Source organism: Oncorhynchus kisutch, linkage group LG23, assembly GCF_002021735.2.
Source record: "Oncorhynchus kisutch isolate 150728-3 linkage group LG23, Okis_V2, whole genome shotgun sequence".
Classification (NCBI taxonomy): domain Eukaryota; kingdom Metazoa; phylum Chordata; class Actinopteri; order Salmoniformes; family Salmonidae; genus Oncorhynchus; species Oncorhynchus kisutch.
Genome location: NC_034196.2, coordinates 448,145 through 470,244, shown reverse-complemented (window position 1 = coordinate 470,244; position 22,100 = coordinate 448,145). Strand labels below are relative to the sequence as shown.

The following is a 22,100-nucleotide window of genomic DNA, read 5'->3' as shown; positions in this document are numbered from 1 at the left end:
TTTTATACTGATAACAAGTTCAAACAGGTGCTATTAATACAGGTAACGAGTGGTGGACAGAGTAGCCTCTTATAGAAGAAGTTACAGGTCTGTGAGAGCCAGAAATCTTGTTTGTAGGTGACCAAATACTTATTTTCCACCATAATTTGCAAATAAATTCATTAAAAATCCTACAATGTGATTTGTCTGTCATAGTTGAAGTGTACCTATGATGATAAATTACAGGCCTCATCTTTTTAAGCAGGAGAACGTGCACAATTGTTGGCTGGTAAATACTTTTTTTGCCCCACTGATACATTACAAAAGATGAAAATAGAATTGTCAAGTTTAACAGTTACTTTGACCCATCTCCCATCTTGTGAAGATGTGGATTCTACAATGTTACCTTCAAACTTGTGAATAAGTGTCAAAACACCAGCAGAATGGTTTGATCCATGACTGAAATAGGCTATGTCTCCCCATTTGTGATTTCCAAAATGTCAAATCACTTTCACCCGACAATCTGCGTTACTGCGTTTACAATATAAAAATAAGGCTTTCCTTTTTGTAAGATCTCTCAAACCCCTAGCATTCAGACTAACGATACTGAGTGAGTTAAACGAACTCCTGCATTAAAAAGAGAACACAAATTAGATAACAGAAGTAGTAATGTGAACAATAAAACAAACCAGTGAACCTTGAGAGGATTACTCTCATGGAAAACTACGCTCAGCTGAGGTAGGTGGTTAACAGTATAACAAATCTATTTACTTCCTTTTTTCTTATTTTTTTAGTTGGCAAGTGTTCATCAGGTGTAGTTCAAACGGTACATTTACTTGTGGCAGTACATTAACTGTACTCTTGACAGTACTTATAGTTCCAGTTTGGTTAATGTCAACAGAGTTACCAAGTAATCATTCTTCCTTCGATAAACGCGTGTTGGCCCTTGAACACAGCTTTCTTTCCCTCTTGTCGTGCCTTCTGTATAAGCGGCCACAGTTTCTCCCTGGCAATCTGATCCTGCGGTATCAGAGCTTCTTTGATGCGGAGCTTCTTCTCGTCCAGAAACTTGTTACCCTTTGCCATTTTCCAGATGATGTCTCTGTAGTGACGCGTAGTTAAGCACAAGATGACATTGCGAGGGGGTCCATCAGATCTTCGTTTCCCAAGTCGATGTACCACGTCGATCACGTCTCTTAGCTTATCTTTTATGCACGGTGCCACCATTCCCAGGATATTAATGACTGCTTCACTAAAATCCTCTCCCTCTTTTACCCCTTGGATTTTCATGTTTCCATCCGCGAGGGTATCTTTTAAAGTTCGTATACATTCTCACACAGCTCATTATTTTGGGATTGCAGTTTCTCATTCTCTAGGAACGTTATCTTTTCCTTGTTCTTGCTCACAATTTTGAGTAGCTGACTGATAGTTTCTGACAAATGATCGATCTTTGATGTTTCTTCGGTAGCCCACTCTATGACGGACACTTTGGAGAGCGTAGCGTCTTGTTTAGTAGACGGGGACTGGATTGCAGAGAAGTTCAGACATGGAAATGTCATCTTTCCTGTGGATTTTTAATTGGTGTCTGAGGTTGCAAGGATTTCATCCTGGTCAGTTTTGTTCTTTCTCTTGCTTGAGTTCGTGGCTTCTTATGTAACCATGCTACTCTGGTTCTCGTTGTGGCTAGCTAGCATGTCTGCCGTCTTCTGTGAGACTTGAATATTCTGTCAACCATTGTCTTTCTGTCGTTCTTCCCATTCAACTTGACAAAAACGTGGAGTGGTTGAAAAATGAGTTTTAATGACTAGTCAACCATAAAGGCCTGATTGGTGGAGTGCTGCAGAGATGGTTGTCCTTCTGGAAGGTTCTCCCATCTCCACAGAATAACTCTGGAGCTCTGTCAGAGTGACCATCGGGTTCTTGGTCACCTCCCTGACCAAGGCCCTTCTCCCCTGATTGCTCGGTTTAGCTGTCCACCCAGCCAAACTGAGCAATCGGGGAAGAGGGGCCTTGGTCAGGGAGGTGACCAAGAACCCGATGGTCACACTGACAGAGCTCCAGAGTTCCTCTGTGGAGATGGTTGTCTTCTGAAAGGTTCTCCAATCTCTGCAGCGCTCCACCAATCAGGTCTTTATGGTAGTGTGCCTTCTCAGTAAAAGGCACATGACAGCCCACTTGGAGTTTGCCAAAAGGCACCTAAAGGACTCTCAGACCACGAGAAACAAGATTCTGATTAAACCAAAATTGAACTCTTTGGCCTGAATGACAAGCGTCACGTCTGGAGGAAACTAGGCACCGCTCATCACCTGGCCAATACCATCCCTACGGTGAAGCGTGGTGGTGGCAGCATCATGCTGCGGGGAGGTTTTCGAGCGGTAGGGACTGGGAGATTAGTCAGGCTCAAGGAAAAGATGATCAGAGCAAAGTACAGAGATCCTTGATGAAAACCTACTCCAGAGCGCTCCGCACCTGAGACTGGGCGAAGGTTCACCTTCCAACAGGAAAACGACACTAAGCACACAGCCAAGACAATGCAGGAGTGGCCTTGGGACAAGTCTCTGCATGTGCTTGAGTGGCCTAGCCAGATCTCAGACTTGAACCCGTTCAAACATCAGAGTGATGGGATCTTCCTATTTTTAATAGAGCCCATCAGCTTTCTATAGGCTAGACCTACTATATTTATTTATTTATTTCTATAGGCTAGACCTACTATATTTCTTTCTTTCTATAGGCTAGACCTACTATATTTCTTTCTTTCTATAGGCTAGACCTACTATATTTCTTTCTTTCTATAGGCTAGACCTACTATATTTATTTCTTTCTATAGGCTAGACCTACTATATTTCTTTCTTTCTATAGGCTAGACCTACTATATTTATTTCTTTCTATAGGCTAGACCTACTATATTTATGTATTTCTTTCTATAGGCTAGACCTACTATATTTATTTATTTCTTTCTATAGGCTAGACCTACTATATTTATTTATTTCTTTCTATAGGCTAGACCTACTATATTTATTTATTTATTTCTATAGGCTAGACCTACTATATTTATTTCTTTCTATAGGCTAGACCTACTATACTTAATATTAAGCACACTGGTTATATAAAATAAATCACAACTAAAGTGGCCAAATAACTTCTTAAAATTAAGAACATTAGGCTCTACACCCGTTGTAAAGCTGATTTTAAATGGCATACATTTGCAGCGAGTGAGTTTCAAGTTTGGGGAAGATAATTTTCACCAGACAAATGCACCTTTTTATAATAAAAGCATTACATGCATGATCACATTTGCTCTCACTTTTGAGAATGGGGTTTTCCACTAATGGAATATTCATGGTTATAGCCTACTGCCTTGTGGGCATTGCTGCTCCTATCCCAAATCTGTCACGACTCCTACCGAAGTCCCATTCATTACCTGTTGTGTATTTAACCCTCTGTTCACGTATAGCCTACTGCCTTGTGGGCATTGCTGCTCCTATCCCAAATCTGTCACGACTCCTACCGAAGTCCCATTCATTACCTGTTGTGTATTTAACCCTCTGTTCACGTATAGCCTACTGCCATGTGTGTATTGCTGCTCCTATCCCAAATCTGTCACGACTCCTACCGAAGTCCCATTCATTACCTGTTGTGTATTTAACCCTCTGTTCACGTATAGCCTACTGCCATGTGTGTATTGCTGCTCCTATCCCAAATCTGTCACGACTCCTACCGAAGTCCCATTCATTACCTGTTGTGTATTTAACCCTCTGTTCACGTATAGCCTACTGCCTTGTGGGCATTGCTGCTCCTATCCCAAATCTGTCACGACTCCTACCGAAGTCCCATTCATTACCTGTTGTGTATTTAACCCTCTGTTCACGTATAGCCTACTGCCTTGTGGGCATTGCTGCTCCTATCCCAAATCTGTCACGACTCCTACCGAAGTCCCATTCATTACCTGTTGTGTATTTAACCCTCTGTTCACGTATAGCCTACTGCCATGTGTGTATTGCTGCTCCTATCCCAAATCTGTCACGACTCCTACCGAAGTCCCATTCATTACCTGTTGTGTATTTAACCCTCTGTTCACGTATAGCCTACTGCCATGTGTGTATTGCTGCTCCTATCCCAAATCTGTCACGACTCCTACCGAAGTCCCATTCATTACCTGTTGTGTATTTAACCCTCTGTTCACGTATAGCCTACTGCCATGTGTGTATTGCTGCTCCTATCCCAAATCTGTCACGACTCCTACCGAAGTCCCATTCATTACCTGTTGTGTATTTAACCCTCTGTTCACGTATAGCCTACTGCCATGTGTGTATTGCTGCGCTTATGTGGAATAAAACATTTGATTAGAACATTTATCTTAAAATGTTGATAATCTGTTGCTTCAAGCTCATAGCTTTAAAACACTTTTTTTTGATGCTAGTGGTTGTATTAATTTGGGATCTATTGCATCCCACAACTGTCCCAGACTATGTTTGGAATATTTATTTGGGGCATAGAATAGGTCAACTTTTGTACTATTGGAGATGGTAGATTGACATGTGCTAATGCTTTTGCTGTTCGATAGGCTACTCATCTTGTTGGCTGAAGAAAAGTAAATGTGGACAGTTCTTCCAATATATGTGCTTCGGAAACGTTAAGGACGAGCGCAGTTGCTTCCCCGATGTCTGTCTTCAAGTGTAGCCTGTGGGAAAGACCCGATCATATGACGGCGCCATGTGAGTGAGAGGTGCAGCGTGGAGAAGGGAATTATAATTATTATATTCAGCCCATTGCACAACCGCCACTAAAGGCAGAGATTTTTTTTTGGGGGGGGGGGGGGGTTTATGGTAACACAAAGGGGATTCAGATGGGAAATTCAAGGAATTATCAAGTGCTTGTCAAATTGTGAATGAGAGACTGATGTGTGTACAGCCTGCGGAAAAACAAACAAAACAAATCATCATTAGTCGCATCATGCAGCCTTAGAATGTATTAAAAATCTAAACTTATAGCCCAACATTTGTATCGTAACTAAAGTTACAACTCTAAATTAAGCATATAGGAGTACCTGTTTTCTTTGTTAACTTCTTGGCGCACCCATCCCGTTAGCGGGATCGTTTTCGTCAACATCCGCTGAATTGCAGAGCGCCAAATTCAAATTACTAAAAATATTACATTTTCATGAAATCACAAGTGCAATATAGCAAAACACAGTTTAGCTTGTTGTTAATCCACCTGCCGTGGCAGATTTCAAAAAAGCTTTACAGCGAAAGCAAACCAAGCGTTTATGTGAGGACATCTCTCAGCAGACAACATTAAACCGCTAGCAGCAAAGTAGATTGGTCAAAAAAGCAATCAAATTAATCTCTTACCTTTTGATCTTCGGATGTTCGCACTCACGAGACTCCCAGTTACACAATAAATGCTAGTTTTGTCGATAAAGATTATTTTTATATCCGAAAACCTCCATTTGGTTGGCGCGTTTTGTTTAGTAATCCACAGGCTCGTGCAGGTCATGGCGGGCAGATGAAAATTCCAAATAGTATCCTTCAAGTTCGTAGAAACATGTCAAACATTTTTTATAACCAATCCTCAGGTTGTTTTTACAATAAATAATCAATCATCGGGCGGTAGCTTTCTCAATAACAGCGAGAGAGAAAATGTCTGCTCCAAGCTGTTGGCGCATGCAAAACTCTAGGGACACCCAGCCATCCACTGACGAGATGTGATTGTTCTCGCTCATTTTTCAGAATAAAAGGCTGAAACTATGTCTAAAGACTGTTCCACACCATGTGGAAGCCATAGGGAATGGAATCTGGTTGATATCCCTTTAAATGGAGGGAAGGCATGCAATGGAACAGGGAGTTTTCAAAATAAGAGGCACTTCCTGGTTGGATTTTCCTCAGGTTTTCGCCTGCAGTATCAGTTCTGTTATACTCACAGACATTATTTTGACAGTTTTGGAAACTTTAGAATGTTTTCTATCCTAATCTGCCAATTAAAATATATGCATATTCTAGCTTCTGGGCCTGAGAAATAGGCAGTTTCATTTGGGTACGTTTTTCCAACCAAACATCAAAATACTGCCCCCTACACTCAACAGTTTAACCTCTCAACACAATAGCTGCATGTGTGCACTCCTTCAAATCATTTAGAGAAAATAGCTGAATAAAATACAAAGGATATGTTCAATTGTATTCTTCGTAATATAATATAGTTCTGCTAAATGAACTAGTGTAGCCCACAGTCATATGGCATTGCCAGATCATATTCTGTTTTTCTGAATAGACTTAATTTTCTTCATGTCATATGTTTCTTTAGACCTGATGGTGTAGGCTATATTACATGGATTTATTCAACTTTTTCCAAATGTAGTTGTTCCAAAGTACAGCATCAGTGGTTTGTAGGCTGTGTGTGGAATCCAGGAGATGCTAAATGTTTAATTGTCAATTACTGTGAGACCAGCAGTTATTTTTTTTACAAGGATAATGAATCCCTCAATTTTGTCATTGGTGTTTCTGCCTTAAATAACTGACTACAAATATAATATGCATATGCATTCCCTCCAGTGGAAAACTGTTATTGGGGGAGAGGTCTATTTAAGAAAAAGATGAACTAATCACACCTTTTTTTTTTATGTCATAAATGTGAGGATTCCATTGATAATTTGGTGTCCCTCCTTATTTTACTCACATTTCAAAAATTTGGTGAACACGATACTGTTTTATTCACATAAATCCCCTATTTGTTTGTTCCTACCCTCCCTGTAGGGATCTGATGGACAGGCTGGTGGATGAGGCTGAAGGCTTGGTGGTAGACGGGTCGGCCTCTGTGTGCTCCAGTAGCAGTGGAGGAGGTCGGATGGAGTACTCTGCAGAGCACCAGCTCAACCTCCTTAACTCTATCACGGCCAGCGACCTCTCTGGTGAGCAGGGCCACGGGCCAGGACCGAGAAATCAGAGCAGACGAGAGAGAAGGCTTGTGAACTCCACATAAATTTTGATAGAGTGAAGAATGCGATTAGCAGTGGTAGCCGCTTGGAGCATGATGCTGTAACATTTTAAGCAGTGATTTTCTTTTCTTCTCTGTATGCTTCTGGGGTCATACATAGTACGCCTCTCAGAGTAGGAGTTCTAATCGAGGATCAGGTCCCTCCTGTTCATGTAATGTTATTCATTATGATATAAAAGTGAAACTAATGTTAGATCTGCCCTTCTACTCTAAGATGCTTGATACATATGGCTCCTGATCTTGAAGCTCATCTGCTATGAGAAGGGTCCTGACTATGTTACTTGAACAAGGAAAACCTAGGTCCCTATAGCATGTTTTCCTAGTAGGTCACATTGACACCAAAAACTCCTGTCTGATGCAGTGTTTCTGATGAAGGACGTTGTCTGTTTGGACAGTCAAGGTTAATTCCAATTCTCTAAATGTTCTTCTCCCCCTCACTCCAGCGTTGACCAGCAGTGTGGCGTCTGTATGTAACCCGTCTGACGTGGGCTGCCTGGAGTCCTACGACTTTCCTACGTTAGAGGGCCTCCACCGGGGCTCCCTGAGCCATGACGAGTCCCTGGGATTCATCCCCAATGGCGCAGGAGACCCCGACTGCATCAACCTGCTGGACGCCGGCTTCTACCACTCCGACCTGGGCCAGTTGGCCTCCTGCACGGACGACTACGACAGACCCACCTCCAAGCGCCTCAAAATGAGCTTGCCCGAGGCCACTGTAGAAAATCTGGGCCTGGATTCTGAGGCACGCCCGCATCCTATCACGAGCAGCAAGATGGCAGTGTCGGTGACAGACTTTGGCAGCCTAGTGACCGACGAGGCCAACGGCTACATTGGAACACGACCATGCACACACAAGACACCGGTACCAACCGCACACAGCCCTACAGTCGAAGTGAATGGTTGCTAGGTAACCGTGTGAGAACGGCTGCGCCACGTCACACCACTTCTCCCTCCCTACTTTATGATGGAGCCCACCATCATCTGTGTACATATTTGTTCATTGGAGATTATATTTATTGTGTGTGTGTGTACATATGTATATATACATTTGTGTGTGCGTGTGTATATATATATATATGTATATATATATATACATGTATGTATGTATGTATGTATGTATGTATGAGTGTACAAAACATTAAGAATGCTTCCTAATATTGAGTTGCACCCCCTTTTGCCCTCAGAACAGACTCAATTCTTCAGGGCATGGACTCTACAAGGTGTCGAACGCATTCCACAGGGATCCTGACAGTTGTGTCAAGTTGGCTGGATGTCCTTTGGGTGGTGGACCATTCTTGATACACACTGGAAACTGTTGAGCTTGAAAAACGTAGCAGTGTTGCAGTTCTTGACACACTGAAACCCGTGCACATGGCAGCTACTACCATACCCCGTTCAAAGGCACTTAAATATTTTGTCTTGCACATTCACTGTCTGAATGGCACACATGCACAATCCATGTCTCGAGGCTCTCCTCCCTTTAATCTACACTGATTTTGAAGTGGATTTAACAGGTGACATCAATAAGGGAATCATAGCTTTCACTTGTATTTACCTGTTCAGTCTGTCATGGAAAGCGCACGTTCTGTACGCTCAGTTTATATGATATACATATGATGTTTTTTTATGACATCAGTGATGTCTTCTTTGTACAGCAAAAAATAAATATTGAATATAGCCATTTATTTTTCCGTCCGGAATTTTGGGAAATGCCCATTTGTGTCCGAATACTGTGTGAACGGAACTACTGGTGGGAGATTTGTGCTTTTGGGGGTCTGTTCCACATCAGTGGATCCCATGAGCGTTATCCTTCAAGTGTTGGCAAAACTCACCACGACATCTATGACTAGTTCTCTTCCTCGCTGGTGTATGAGCAGCATTCTCTCACCATTGCTACTTTCCCAGTGTTTACAGGTACCAACGACCTGGCCCTAAATGTAGCATTTTGTAAGAGGGTCCCCAGGTTTTGTATATTTTTGTACAGATGTACTACTTGTCATCCATGTGCATAACACTTTTGTGTAAATGTTTGCCTCTGTATGTGTATCCTTTTATTTAACTAGGCAAGTCCGTTAAGAACACATTGTTATTTACAATGCCTGCCTACCCTGGCCAAACCCAGACGACGCTGGGCCGATTGTGCGCCGCCAAATATACTGTAAATAAAGAGATGTATATTCTGTTTTATTGGCTTGTTTTTAAAATATTTTCTCTCCTTCCCAGAATTTCATTAGATGAAAATATCAATGAAGTTTTGGTTTTATTTACATTTGATTTCAGTTGGCTAGCTTGGGTGGCCTGGGTATTTATAAAAATTGGACTGCAACATGGTCCTCAACATAAGATTCAGTTGGCTAGCTTGGGTGGCCTGGGTATTTATAAAAATTGGACTGCAACATGGTCCTCAACATAAGATTCAGTTGGCTAGCTTGGGTGGCCTGGGTATTTATAAAAATTGGACTGCAACATGGTCCTCAACATAAGATTCAGTTGGCTAGCTTGGGTGGCCTGGGTATTTATAAAAATTGGACTGCAACATGGTCCTCAACATAAGATTCAGTTGGCTAGCTTGGGTGGCCTGGGTATTTATAAAAATTGGACTGCAACATGGTCCTCAACATAAGATTCAGTTGGCTAGCTTGGGTGGCCTGGGTATTTATAAAAATTGGACTGCAACATGGTCCTCAACATAAGATTCTTTGTTCATCTGAAAATGCTTTGTAAGCAGACGTGGGCACATTCAGCTGTTTAGTTTTAAATGCGCTATAGTACAGTTATGTCCGACATTGTTATTTTTAAGTTAAAACAATGCATGTATCTTATATCCAGCAAGCTATACTTTTCATAAGTAGTGAAAAGACTTGTTTGGGAGTTGAATCCCCCCCACTCTTAAACATCAATTATGCAAGTCCTGGGGGTTTACAATGCTGCTGTGAATGTCACTACTCCTCTGCCCCATCTGTACCTGTGTGTCAAGATGTGCTGTTGGCCAGCGTTCAGTCAACTTCATTTATCTATGCATAATTTGAACTCACTTGGAACGGACGTGATAGAATGTCGGTGGTTTTGAGTACTTGAAGTGCATTAAGGGCATCTGAAAATGAGCAACTTGGTGTGAGTGTTTGAGGTTATTAGCAAAGGTTTGACTTGTTTTCTATTGAAATTATAGAGGCTGGTTGGGAAGTTATGGTTGGCTGAAGTGCCAACATATCTAGGGCTCCCAAAGTTTCCTGATTTACCACACACGCAATTTATTAACCAGCCCATAATGCGTAAAACCAGATTTAGTTTCATCCTCTTTTCCTTTGACTTAATCACTATGGGCTTTGTCTGCGCTCACCCTTGAACCATATAGAGCCCCACAGTGGAGGTGTCATAATACCCATAAAACCTAGAGGTCAAACAGGGAAATTGTTCAAATTGTTTCCCACCATTTCATTTTTCAAATAAGGTCCGTTTCATGTAGGCTAACCCTGGTGTGTCATTTTGATAGCCATGTAAATCACTCTGACAAGGTGACATCAATATATTCAGCTCTATTTACTGATTTGAATGCTAATTAGCATCAAAGTAGACATGCAAAACTACATCCATGCAAGCTCCTTCACATCATCTCTAGCAGACACCTTTGCTAACAGGTATTGTGTCAATTTAAAACTTGCACAAGACGATTCACATAATTGTCCAATTCTAAAGAAATGCAGCCAATTAATGAATTACTACATTTAGCCAACATTGGATAGTTAACCCAGAGATTCTTACCTTTACCTCGATTCTGCAGTCTTGTCAAGATCATGGCATTTGTAGTTCTTTAACAGCTAATTAGCATTTCATTTTGGGGAGGGAAAAAAAAGAGGCTAATATACTGATGTCACCTTGTCCTAGAGAATTACACGTTTATCAAAATGTCACGGGATGGTAAGCCTACATGAAACACAGCACTCATTTTAAGTTTCTAAAAATCCCCTATGGGGAAAAATGAATGGTGGAAAACAATTGAAACCATTTCCCTGTTTTGACCTCTAGGTTTTATGGGCATTATGACTCCTAATGTGGTACTCTATTGGAAGTCAAATGTACTGTGTTGCTTCCCTCTTTACAAGGCAATAATTTCTAAATGTGTTAAGATGTATGTAAACCTTCCTCTCCGTGGAATTGTAACCCTCAGTCTACTGTCGTGGAAATTCTACTCCATACACTCAGTCCCACAGACACAGATGAGTACTCATCAAAGCTATTCGATGCATAAACCGTATTAAACCACTGTCATTTTTCTATTATTTATGTATTTTGAAGAGCATCTGATAGACCTGCGCTGTACAGTGCCCAGACTGTACTTGGGGTCATTTAACTGTCTCATAAATATAACTAGCAGTGTATGTGATAAGTCCTTAGGGAGCTAGCTATGGAACTATGGCAGTAGTGGTGTATGCAGTATTAAAATGTACTAGACAGCCTTTAGTCTTTGCTTGTCTATTTAACGTGTTAAGGGAAGCGAATGTCATTGAAGTAAGTGCTTAGTATCACAACCTGCAGGAAAAAACTGTTTGTTCGAGCTGAATGTTAAGCCTGTCTAGGATTATGACTTGTTGCTGTGTTGGTTGACATCCAGTTGTGTGAATACAGGCATGTTTAATGATTTGAGTAAGGATGAGGGTTGGACTTTGCAGGAAAGTAACTTTTGAGTGTTTGTTTTTGTACCTCCCCATGGAGTCGTCTTTCCATTCATTTGTAACTGATTGTTTTTCCCTGATGTACTTACTTGAAGGATGTATACACGGAGTATACCAAACATTAGGAATACGGTCCTAATATTCAGTTGCACCCCCCACTCCTTGCCCTCAGAAAAAAAAAGCGTTCCACAGGGATGCTGGCCGATGTTGACTCCAATGCTTCCCACAGTTGTCAAGTTGGATGGATGTCCTTTGGGTGGTGGATCATTCTTGTTACACACAGGAAACTGTGTGGAAAACCCCAGCAGTGTTGCAGTTCTTGCCACAAACCGGTGCGCCTGGCACCTACTACCATACAGGCACTTAAATATTTTGTCTTGCCCATTCGTGGCACACATACAGTCGTGGCTAAAAGTTGAGAATGACATTAATTTTAATAAATAAATTAATAAAGTCTGCCTCAGTGTCTTTAGATATTTTTGTCAGAGGTTACTATGGAATACTGAAGTATAATTACTGTGTCAAAGGCTTTTAATGACAATTACATGAAGTTGATGCAAAGAGTCAATATTTACAGTGTTGACCCTTCTTTTTCAAGACCTCTGCAATCCGCCTTGGCATGCTGTCAATTAACTTCTGGGCCACATCCTGACTGATGGCAGCCCATTCTTGCATAATCAATGCTTGGAGTTTGTCAAAAATGTGTGGGTTTTGTTTGTACGCCCGCCTCTTGAGGATTAACCACAAGTTCTCAATGGGATTAAAAGGTCTGGGTAGTTTCCTGGCCATGGACCTAAAATATTGATGTTTTGTTCCCAGAGCCACTTTTGCCTTATGGCAAGGTGCTCCATCATGCTGGAAAAGGCATTGTTCGTCACCAAACTGTTCCTGGATGGTTGGGTGAAGTTGCTCTCGTAGGATGTGTTGGTACCATTCTTTACTCATGGCTTTGTTCTTCGGCAAAATTGTGAGTGAGCCCACTCCCTTGGCTGAGAATAAACCCCACACATGAATGGTCTCAGGATGCTTTACTGTTGGCATGACACAGGACTGATGGTAGCGCTCACCTTTTCTTCGGACAAGCTTTTTTCCGGATGCCCCAAACAATCGGAAAGGGGATTCATCAGAGAAAATGACTTTACCCCAGTCCTCAGAAGTCCAATCCCTGTACCTTTTGCAGAATATCAGTCTGTCCCTAATGTTTTTCCTGGAGAGAAGTGGCTTCTTTGCTGCCCTTCTTGACACCAGGCCATCCTCCAAAAGTCTTTGCCTCACTGTGCGTCCAGATGCACTCACACCTGCCTGCTGCCATTCCTGAGCAAGCTCTGTACTGGTGGTGCCCCAATCCCGCAGCTGAAACAATTTTAGGAGACGGTCCTGGCGCTTGCTGGACTTTCTTGGGTGCCGTGAAGCCTTCTTTACAACAATTGAACCGCTCTCCTTGAAGATCTTGATGATCCGATAAATGGTTGATTTAGGTGCAATCTTACTGGCAGCAATATCCTTGCCTGTGAAGCCCTTTTTGTGCAAAGCAATGATGAAGGCACGTGTTTCCTTGCAGGTAACCATGGATGACAGAGGAAGAACAATGATTCCAAGCACCACCCTCCTTTTGAAGCTTCCAGTCTGTTATTCAAACTCAATCAGCATGACAGAGTGATCTCCAGCCTTGTCCTCGTCAACACTCACACCTGTGTTAACAAGAGAATCACTGACATGATGTCAGCTGGTCCTTTTGTGGCAGGGCTTTGGGATTCAGTTCATTTGCATGGCAAAGAGGGACTTTGCAATTAATCTGATCACTCTTCATAACATTCTGGAGTATATGCAAATTGCAATCATACAAACTGAGGCAGCAGACTTTTTGAAAATTAATATTTGTGTCATTCTCAAAACCTTTGGCCACGACTGTACATACACAATCCATGTCTCAATTGTCTCGGCTTAAAATGTATTCTTTAACCTGTCTCCTCCCCTTCATCTACACTGATTGAAGTGTATTTAAAAAGAGATATCAATAAAATAAAATAGCATTTTATTTGTCACATGCGCTGAATACACCTTACAGTGAAATGCTTACAAAGGATCATAGCTTTCACCTGGTCAGTCTGTCATGGAAAGAGCAGGTTTCCTTAATGTTTTGTATACTCAGTGCATCTATACCATTGATTTTGACATACAAAAACATGCTCAATTGGGTAACAGGTTGTGCAGTTATTTTCTCCCTACTCTGGAGGAGGAAACACTTTTTTTGCAGAGCTTTAGAAAAACAAAATGTAGGGTTGTATTTAAAGTAAAAGGTTAAAGAGTATTTAGTGGTAACCATTTTTCTTCGATGTGTATATTTGACCTCTCCCTCCGTCTGTACAGAAAAATGAGAGTCCTTTGTAATACACTACATGTCAAAAGTATGTGGACACCTGCTTGTTGAACATTTCATGGTGTTAATAACCAAATTCATGGTTATTAATATGGAGTTGGTCCCTTTGTTGCTATAACAGCCTCCACTCTTCTGGGAAGGCTTTCCACTAGATGTTAGAACATTGCTGTGGGGACTTGCTACCAAACTTTACAGTTGGCACTATGCATTGTGTCAGGTGGCGTTTCCACTGCTCCTGAGAGTCCAATGGCGGAAAGCTTTACACCACTCCAGCCGACGCTTGGCATTGCGCATGGTGATCTTAGGCTTGTCAGCGTCTGCTCGGCCATGAAAACCCCTTTCATGAAGCTCCCAACTAACAGTTATTGTGTTGAAGTTGCTTCCAGAACTCGGTAGGGAGTGTTGCAACCGAGAACAGACGCGCTTCAGCAGTGCAGTTCTGTGAGCTTGCATGACCTACTACTTCGCTGCTGAGCAGTTATTGCTCCTGGACGTTTCCACTTCATAATAACAGCACTTATAGTTGACCGTGGCAGAAAATGTACACACTGCCTTGTTGGAAAGGTAGCATCCTATGACGGTGTCATGTTGAAAGTCACTGAGCTCCTCAGTAAGGCCATTTTACTGCCAATGTTCGTCTATGGAGAGTGCATGGCTTGTGTGCTCAATTTTATACACCTTTCAGCAACGGGTGTGGCTGAAAAAGCTGAATCCACAAATTTGTCCACATACTTTTTGTAAATATAGTGTATTTGACTTACCACAGTAAAGTTGTGAAGGTTGACCATTCAATTGGGGTTAAGACTATAGTGTAAAGTAGACTAGACAGGATTTAATCTCATCATTCAAAAGTAAAGTTTATTGTTCATAAAACTGTATATACTCTTTCGTTGAATATTTTATATTTTGTTCCAGACAAATCATGTGTACAGATGCAGAAATAAAGGAAAATGTTCTTATGAATATGGTCTTCTCAGTTTCATGTTCTCCATTCTTGCTTCAGTCTCTTTCATTGTCCTTCCCTCATAGGCTACACAGAATCATCTGGCCACAGTTCTTCAGAGGGGCTTTCACTTGACTAGTTGAATAAGTACTTTTCATAATCTTACGTGTTCAAAAATCTTAGACCTGGGTTGTGTGCACTAAGGTACACTGTAGCCAAGTGTTTCTTCTTGAACAAGTTCGAGTAGTACCGGTTTTAAAATGTGACCTAATGCACGATAGTGAAGTAGTTAGAAAAGAGTTCCTCCCCTGGACAGATGTCTCTTAATGCTACAAGGACTACACATCGTAAAGGCCTGGAGGAGAAGAGAGAAGCTGTTGTCACTCTAGTTAAGACTTGCTTTGCAAGTTGAGCCAGTGCTTGTCCAGATGTGGCTATGTAAAGAGTCGCAGCCGATTCAAACGTCGATCGGGCGTGAGATAGACCATGCGACCAAGATTAAACATTGCATGAGCAAATACGAGTCGAGAAAGAAGAAAAGTGGTAGAGCGAGAGGAGGACAGGTCCCATAGGCCAGCGTGGTGAATGCAAATTAAACTTGAGAGTTTGCAAGTGTGACTGAGTGAGCAGAACTGAATTGCTGCATGAATGCTGTGTGTGCTGATTCAGTTCTAAACAACCATCAGAGTCCATCCTCACCTCCTGAATCACTGCAACGGATTGGCCAGTCTGCTGAGATGGTCATTGGCTAACACCTGCACTCCAAGGTCCTGCACGACTCCAGGGCAAAGAATCATGCAGGGTGGAAATTCTGCATCTATATATTTTGTCTGTTTATTGTCACAGTACCATTTCACAGAGTCAAATTCCTGGGAAAATAAAGCAGATTCTGACATGTTTAGCTGGTTTATCATATTAATGTCAGTTTCTATTATTTTGGACATATAATTCAAAATCCCCATTTGTGCTGTGTCCTTGGGCTTAATACGCTAAATATTGGATCCTGCCTTCAATTAGTGGACTCATTTTATGGTGTTTGCTAGAGCTGACTGTCTGCTTTTCGTTTTACAGATGAATGTTGCTGGCTAAGAAGTAATTAGCTAACTTACTCTAGTGTGTAGATTCCACTCAACTCAAGGTATAGTATGCCTATTTGAATTTATTTGGAGGTTACTGCTCAAGCAGGCTACCAAGCTAAACCTTAGTCTGAGCTAAACAGACGGCTCTGCAGTGCATCTGTTTGAAGGCACACAAACAAGAAGGTTCAACCAATCACACAATAGGTTGCAGGCCAAATAATAGCCAGTCACAACACTGGATTGGCCAAAGGAAGGAATTTGTTAGTTTGGCCACTTTCACTGGAATGTGACGGACAATCTAAGGTTTCTAGACACTCTCCCGCCCCACCCATCAGCCTGAAATCGATAGTTACTGGGTATGTAATTCCAGTTCTATATCATAGAGCTAGATGTCTGTACTACTTGCCGGTCCCAACAATTCCCTTGAAAAAAAGGTAAGGCCCAGCTGTGGCTGCCACCAAGTACTAGAATGTAGTCCAATAGACTAACAACTACTGTGACCTAACTCAACTCGCCGTACCTAGTCAAAGTGTTGGCTCTCCACAGCCGACTGGCCGGTTCTCTGCAGGAATCCCTCCCCGGAGGAGTCTCTGCCTTCTCTGAAGAATGGATTTAGGAGGATGTGTCTGGTGACTTAGTCGACATTCCTGTTCACGATCCTACCTCCCAGCCATGGAGATATGTCACTCACCATGGAAGTCTACCTCGGGTTCAGATCTTCAGAGCTTTCCCCCCTCATGGGACAGTGAGACTAAGAGTCTGGCCCATTCATCATCCACAATGGATACTACAGCTGTCTCAGGTCCATCGGGTCCCACCACCCTTTGGTCCTTGAGGGGTTTGCGAAATCACTCGAGGCGAAAGAACGGCCGGACCTTATCAGCCGTTGCACCAGCTGTCGTCATCGGCAGCTCTATGGTAAGAAACATCTTGGTTCCTGGGGCAAAAACCCTGGAGCACGAGTACAGGACGTTACAAGGCAGCTTCCAACAGTTCCTCGACAGCTGCTGGGTGCTGACAGCGTCATGTTGGCTCCTGAACTCTGTCCACAAATTTCAAGGCTGCATTGAGACAATGATTTATCAATGACCCAAGCCCAACTCAGATAATCCCTGCCATTGTGTAGCCGACTTGTCGTAATGCTGCAGCCGATTTACACTATCCCAGGGGTGTTGGCATTCACAATGTAAGTAATCTCATTTATGTCCCTCTAACTCCCCGGAATGCCTCTGTCGAGCCTATAACTAACTTTTGTATACAGCAATCATGTGCCTATGAACCAGAGTTATACTGTTAGCACTGAGGCAGTGTGCCCTAGTAGGAAGTCCACTGTGTTTTTCTCACTCTGTACTATCAGCTAAAACATGAATAACATAGTCAAGTCTACGTTTCCCAGTAAAGCGATTAACAAAAATCAAGCACCCCAGAAAAGTGCTAAAAATACCCCACATTAACATATGTAGCCTAAGAAACAAGGTAACTTGTTAGTAACATATTACATTTATATTCTGACTCTCTGAAACACACTTAGATAATACACTGGTAGAAATACATGGTCATAAAAAAAGAAAAGACAAATGCCAATGGGGGCATGTTGAAGTCTATATTCAGAGCCGCATTCTGTGAAGCTTAGAGCAGATCTCATGTTAAATACTTTTGAAATAGTATGGCTACAGGTTCACCTGCCTCACCTAAAGCCCAATCTTGTGGGAAGCTACTATAGACCAAGTGCTAACAGTCAGTATCTGGATAATATGTATGAAATTCTTGATAATGAATGTGATATCAACAGAGGTATATTTTCTGGGTGACCTTAATATTGACTGGCTTTCATCAAGCTGCCCAATCAAGAGAAAGCTTCAAACTAACCAGTGCCTGGAACCTGGTTCAGGTTATCAGTCAACCTACCAGGGTATTTACAAACAGCACAGGAATGAAATCATGTATTGGTCACATCTTTACTAATGCTGCAGAAATTTGCTTTACAAATCCATTGGATGTAGTGATCACAATATCGTAGCCATATCTAGGAAATCCAAAGTACCAAAGGCTGGGCCTAATATAGTGTGTATATGAGGTCATACAATTAGTTTCGTGATGATGTAAGGAATATTTGCTGGTCTGTGGTGTGTAATGAGGAGCAACCAGACGCTGCACTTGACACATTTATGAAATGGACTATTCCAGTCACTAATAAGCATCAACACATTAAGTAAATTACTGTAAAAACGTAAATCCCCGCAGATTGAAGAGGAATTGAAAAATAGTATGGTCGGAGTCAGAGCAGTTGCCATACCAGGCAGTATGTCTAACAGACCACAGAGGGTGTTCTTTAATGGAAGCCTCTCCAACATGATCCAGATATAATCAGGAATTCCCCAGGGCAGCTGTCTAGGTCCCTTACTTTTAAAAGTCTTTACTGATGACATGCCACTGGCTTTGAGTAAAGCTACTACAGCAAGTGAAATTACTGCAACACTTAGAGCCGCAGTCAGTTTTAGAATGGGTGGCAAGGAATAAGTTGGTCCTAAATATTTCAAAAACTAAAAGCATTGTATTTGGGACAAATCATTCACTAAACCCTAAACCTCAACTAAATCTTGTAATAAATAATGTTGAAATTGAGCAAGTTGAGGAGACTAAACTGCTTGGAGTAACCCTGGATTGTAAACTGTCATGGTCAAAACATGTTGATGCAACAGTAGCTAAGATGGGGAGAAGTCTGTCCATAATAAAGTGCTCATTTGCCTTAACAACCCTATGATCTGCTGTCCAGTCGTGTGGTCAGGTGCCACAAATTACAATTGGCTCAGAACAGGGCAGGACGGTTGGCCCTTAAATGTACATTAAGAGCTAACATGAACACAATGCATGTTAATCTCTCAGGGCTCAAAGTAGAGGAGATAGACTTCATCACTACTTGTTTTTCTAAGAAGTATTGACATGCTGAATGCACCAAGCTGTCAATATAAACTACGAGCACACAGCTCGGACACACATGCATACCCCACAAGACATTCCACCAGAGGTCTCTTCACAATCCAGAACAGTCCAGAACAGACTATGGGAGGTGCACAGTGACTACATGGAACTCTATTCCATATCAGGTAACTGATGCAAGCAGTAGAATCAAAAAAATAAATACACACCTATGCAACAGCGGAGACAGGCACAGATACTCACACGCATACACATGATTACACACGCCCTCTACACACGTACAAATGGATTTTGTATTGTAGATATTTGGTAGAGTAGTGGCCGTTAGGGCACACAATGTGTTGTGAAATGTAATATTTCTAATTGTATATAACTGCCTTAATGTTGCTGGACCCCAGGAAGAGTTAATAAATAAAATATAAATAGACTGGTGGGCAAGAGAATCATGTATTGAGCTAAACATATAGACCAGTGGTACTCAGCTTTTACACTGCGAGGTCCTGAGCCTGCTGGTTTTCTTTCCTACCGGATAATTAATTGAATCTACCTGGTGTCCCAGGTCTAAATCAGTTTCTGGTTAGCGGGGGGGGGGGGGGAACAGTGGAACTGGCTTCGAGGTCTAGAGTTGAGAATGAGGGATGTAGACAGCCAATCAAATGTATTTATAAAGACCTTTTTACATCAGCAGAGGTCACAAAGTGCATATAAACCAGCCTAATGCCCTAAACCCACCCAGCCCTAATGCCCTAAGGCACTGGGTGCCCCTTAAGTCTCATAGGCCAAGGCAATGACATCGCAGAGCCAGTGAGACAACCTCTGTTTTGAGAGTGGCCGACCAAGCGCTCCAGCACCATAGCACACAAACCCCTAACCATTGCTGTGCCCTTCACATAAGGTGGGGACAGGACACAGATGGAGTTGTTCCTCTCTCCAGCATGAAGAGGAGGAAAAAATGCCTATAGCTCTAAGGTCTGCAATATGTAAGAGCTCTTAATAATCACAGGCATGACCACCGGATTAGGAAACAACACCGCCCTGCTCAGATCACCATTGATGGCGAGACATTCAGGTCGCGTTGACAAGAGCGCGAGGTGCTTGGGCGAACCGAAAAGGCACTCATGTACTCATGTACGGACTTCTTTCAAACCCGCATATCCAGAATCTGCCTCATCTTCGGCATGAGGATATATTTAAGAGTAAAGCCCGTTGTTTCTCTGCTCTGGGGGAACTACTGTTAGCGCTTCCTTCACCAGAAGCTCTGCAATTTCCTTGTTCAGAGCTGTAACCTTCTCGGGTGACGCCATCAGCATTTACACGACTCCTGTAAAGGGTGGAGGGGCAGCGAAATTATTGGTGGGGTAAACCACTAGGAGCAAAGCCCACTATAGGGCGGAGCGCCACAATATAGAACCAAACCCAAGGTGGCAAGACTTAAAAGTGAGAAACTTGAGAAATTGACAGTGACAACTTGACCATGACAAGTGACTATTGCTGGTGGACAATTTAATGATTTAAAATGTATTTGTTACACATTTCTTTGATTACAATTCTATATTTATTGTTTAAGAAATTTATATTTTTTATCTGTGGCTCTGATGTTCTGCTCACTCAAAGTCACACTTGCAAGCTCTCAAGTTTAATTTGTGCTCTGAGCTGGCCTGTGGACTCGTGGGACCCGTCCTCTGCTTGTTCGACCACATTTCTTCTGTTTGCACACGCAATGAGGTTTCATCTGGCACCCCTTCAACGTTTGAACCGGATTTGACTCCATAGCGATGCTTTCCATTGCCTGTCCAGCGTAGCCACGGATTATTACATATAAGGAAATTTAAAACATCCCAAATGACATTTGGATTTACTCTGCTGATTGTCCGTGGTGTTGATTCTTACTGGTTTGAAATTTGAGACAAAATATTCAATTATTATTTATTGGACTTTGAGATCTGCCGTTGAGATTATTATAACTTTTTAACCGCTTAGATGTTAAGTCCTCTATTTAAGGGAATTGAAGTGGTTCTGGACCAGTTGTGACTGACATTTGTGTACAATGCGCTCTGTGAATGTCGCAGGGTTCAGTGCCTTATAATGCCAGAAAGCCCCCCACCTGTCTGCTCTCCCCTCCATCTGAGCGACAGAAGCCCCCAGCCTGAGAGATGGCATATTAAAGGGGAAAGTCTAGCGATTTCAGCAATCGTACTTTCATCTCGCTGTGATATTCTCAGCCGGATTTAGAACTCAACATGAAAAAATACTAAATAATTTTGTAGAATTGAAGCACGACTACATTCTCTTGGTCAATGAGGGACGTAATCACTGCAGACATACGAATGGTGTCTTTGCATCACTCAGAGGGGCTTGTCAGAAAATGCCCTCATCAGTTATGAAAATTTGTACTGTCACTAAATATGATCAAAATATGATATTTATTTTACAGTTATAAAGGTGAAATCTTAAAGTAAGTTGTTTGTAACTTGTTTGTCACTATATTTACAAAAACATTTCAGTCATTGCAAGCCCTATTCCCCCACTTTTGTTGAATAGGAAAAAATGTGTTTTATATTTTCTGAATATTTGTATAGACCTGAGTACACCTTAGGAATTTCCAACTACTTTTCCCAGAAAGGTGAGTTAGACTTGTGTAGATATATGCAGCATTACTAGTTATTGTTCATGGCCATCTCATGAATATAAATTACATTTGGGTATTTCTATTTTAGAGGAAATCTACATTTTGCCATAACATAACATAACATAACACTTTTAAGGAGTGGGGCAGTCCCACTTCATTAAAGAGATGGAAAAACAGGGGAGATCGGGGAGTCAAACGGCAGTGGGTCAGATTCGAACCCATGCTGACTCTGGCATACATGTGGGTCAGAACCCATGCTGACTCTGGCATACATGTGGGTCAGAACCCATGCTGACTCTGGCATACATGTGGGTCAGAACCCATGCTGACTCTGGCATACATGTGGGTCAGAACCCATGCTGACTCTGGCATACATGTGGGTCAGAACCCATGCTGACTCTGGCATACATGTGGGTCAGAACCCATGCTGACTCTGGCATACATGTGGGTCAGAACCCATGCTGACTCTGGCATACATGTGGGTTAG

General features: G+C 42.1%; 2 protein-coding genes across 9 annotated transcripts in view; one reads left to right on the top strand and one right to left on the bottom strand.

Annotated features, from left to right (window-relative positions):
• Positions 1-9,156, top strand: part of mier3a (mesoderm induction early response 1, family member 3 a) — a 45,301-nt gene extending 36,145 nt beyond the window's left edge. For 2 of the 3 annotated variants that reach the window (XM_031802446.1, XM_031802445.1), the window contains exons 12-14: positions 6,729-6,883; positions 7,413-7,876; positions 8,154-9,156. In XM_031802446.1, the coding sequence (XP_031658306.1) occupies positions 6,729-6,883; positions 7,413-7,876 (619 nt within the window). In that variant the 3' untranslated portion in view covers positions 8,154-9,156. Of the gene's footprint in view, positions 1-6,728; positions 6,884-7,412 lie in introns of all 3 variants that reach the window. The other variant, XM_031802447.1, reaches the window with a different exon arrangement.
• Positions 9,157-14,860: 5,704 nt separating this feature from the next.
• Positions 14,861-22,100, bottom strand: part of setd9 (SET domain containing 9) — a 50,707-nt gene continuing 43,467 nt past the window's right edge. For all 6 annotated transcript variants that reach the window (XM_031802438.1, XM_031802443.1, XM_031802442.1 and 3 more), the window contains one exon: positions 14,861-15,320. In XM_031802438.1, coding sequence (XP_031658298.1) covers positions 15,233-15,320 — 88 coding nt within the window. In that variant the 3' untranslated portion in view covers positions 14,861-15,232. The remainder of the gene's footprint in view (positions 15,321-22,100) is intronic.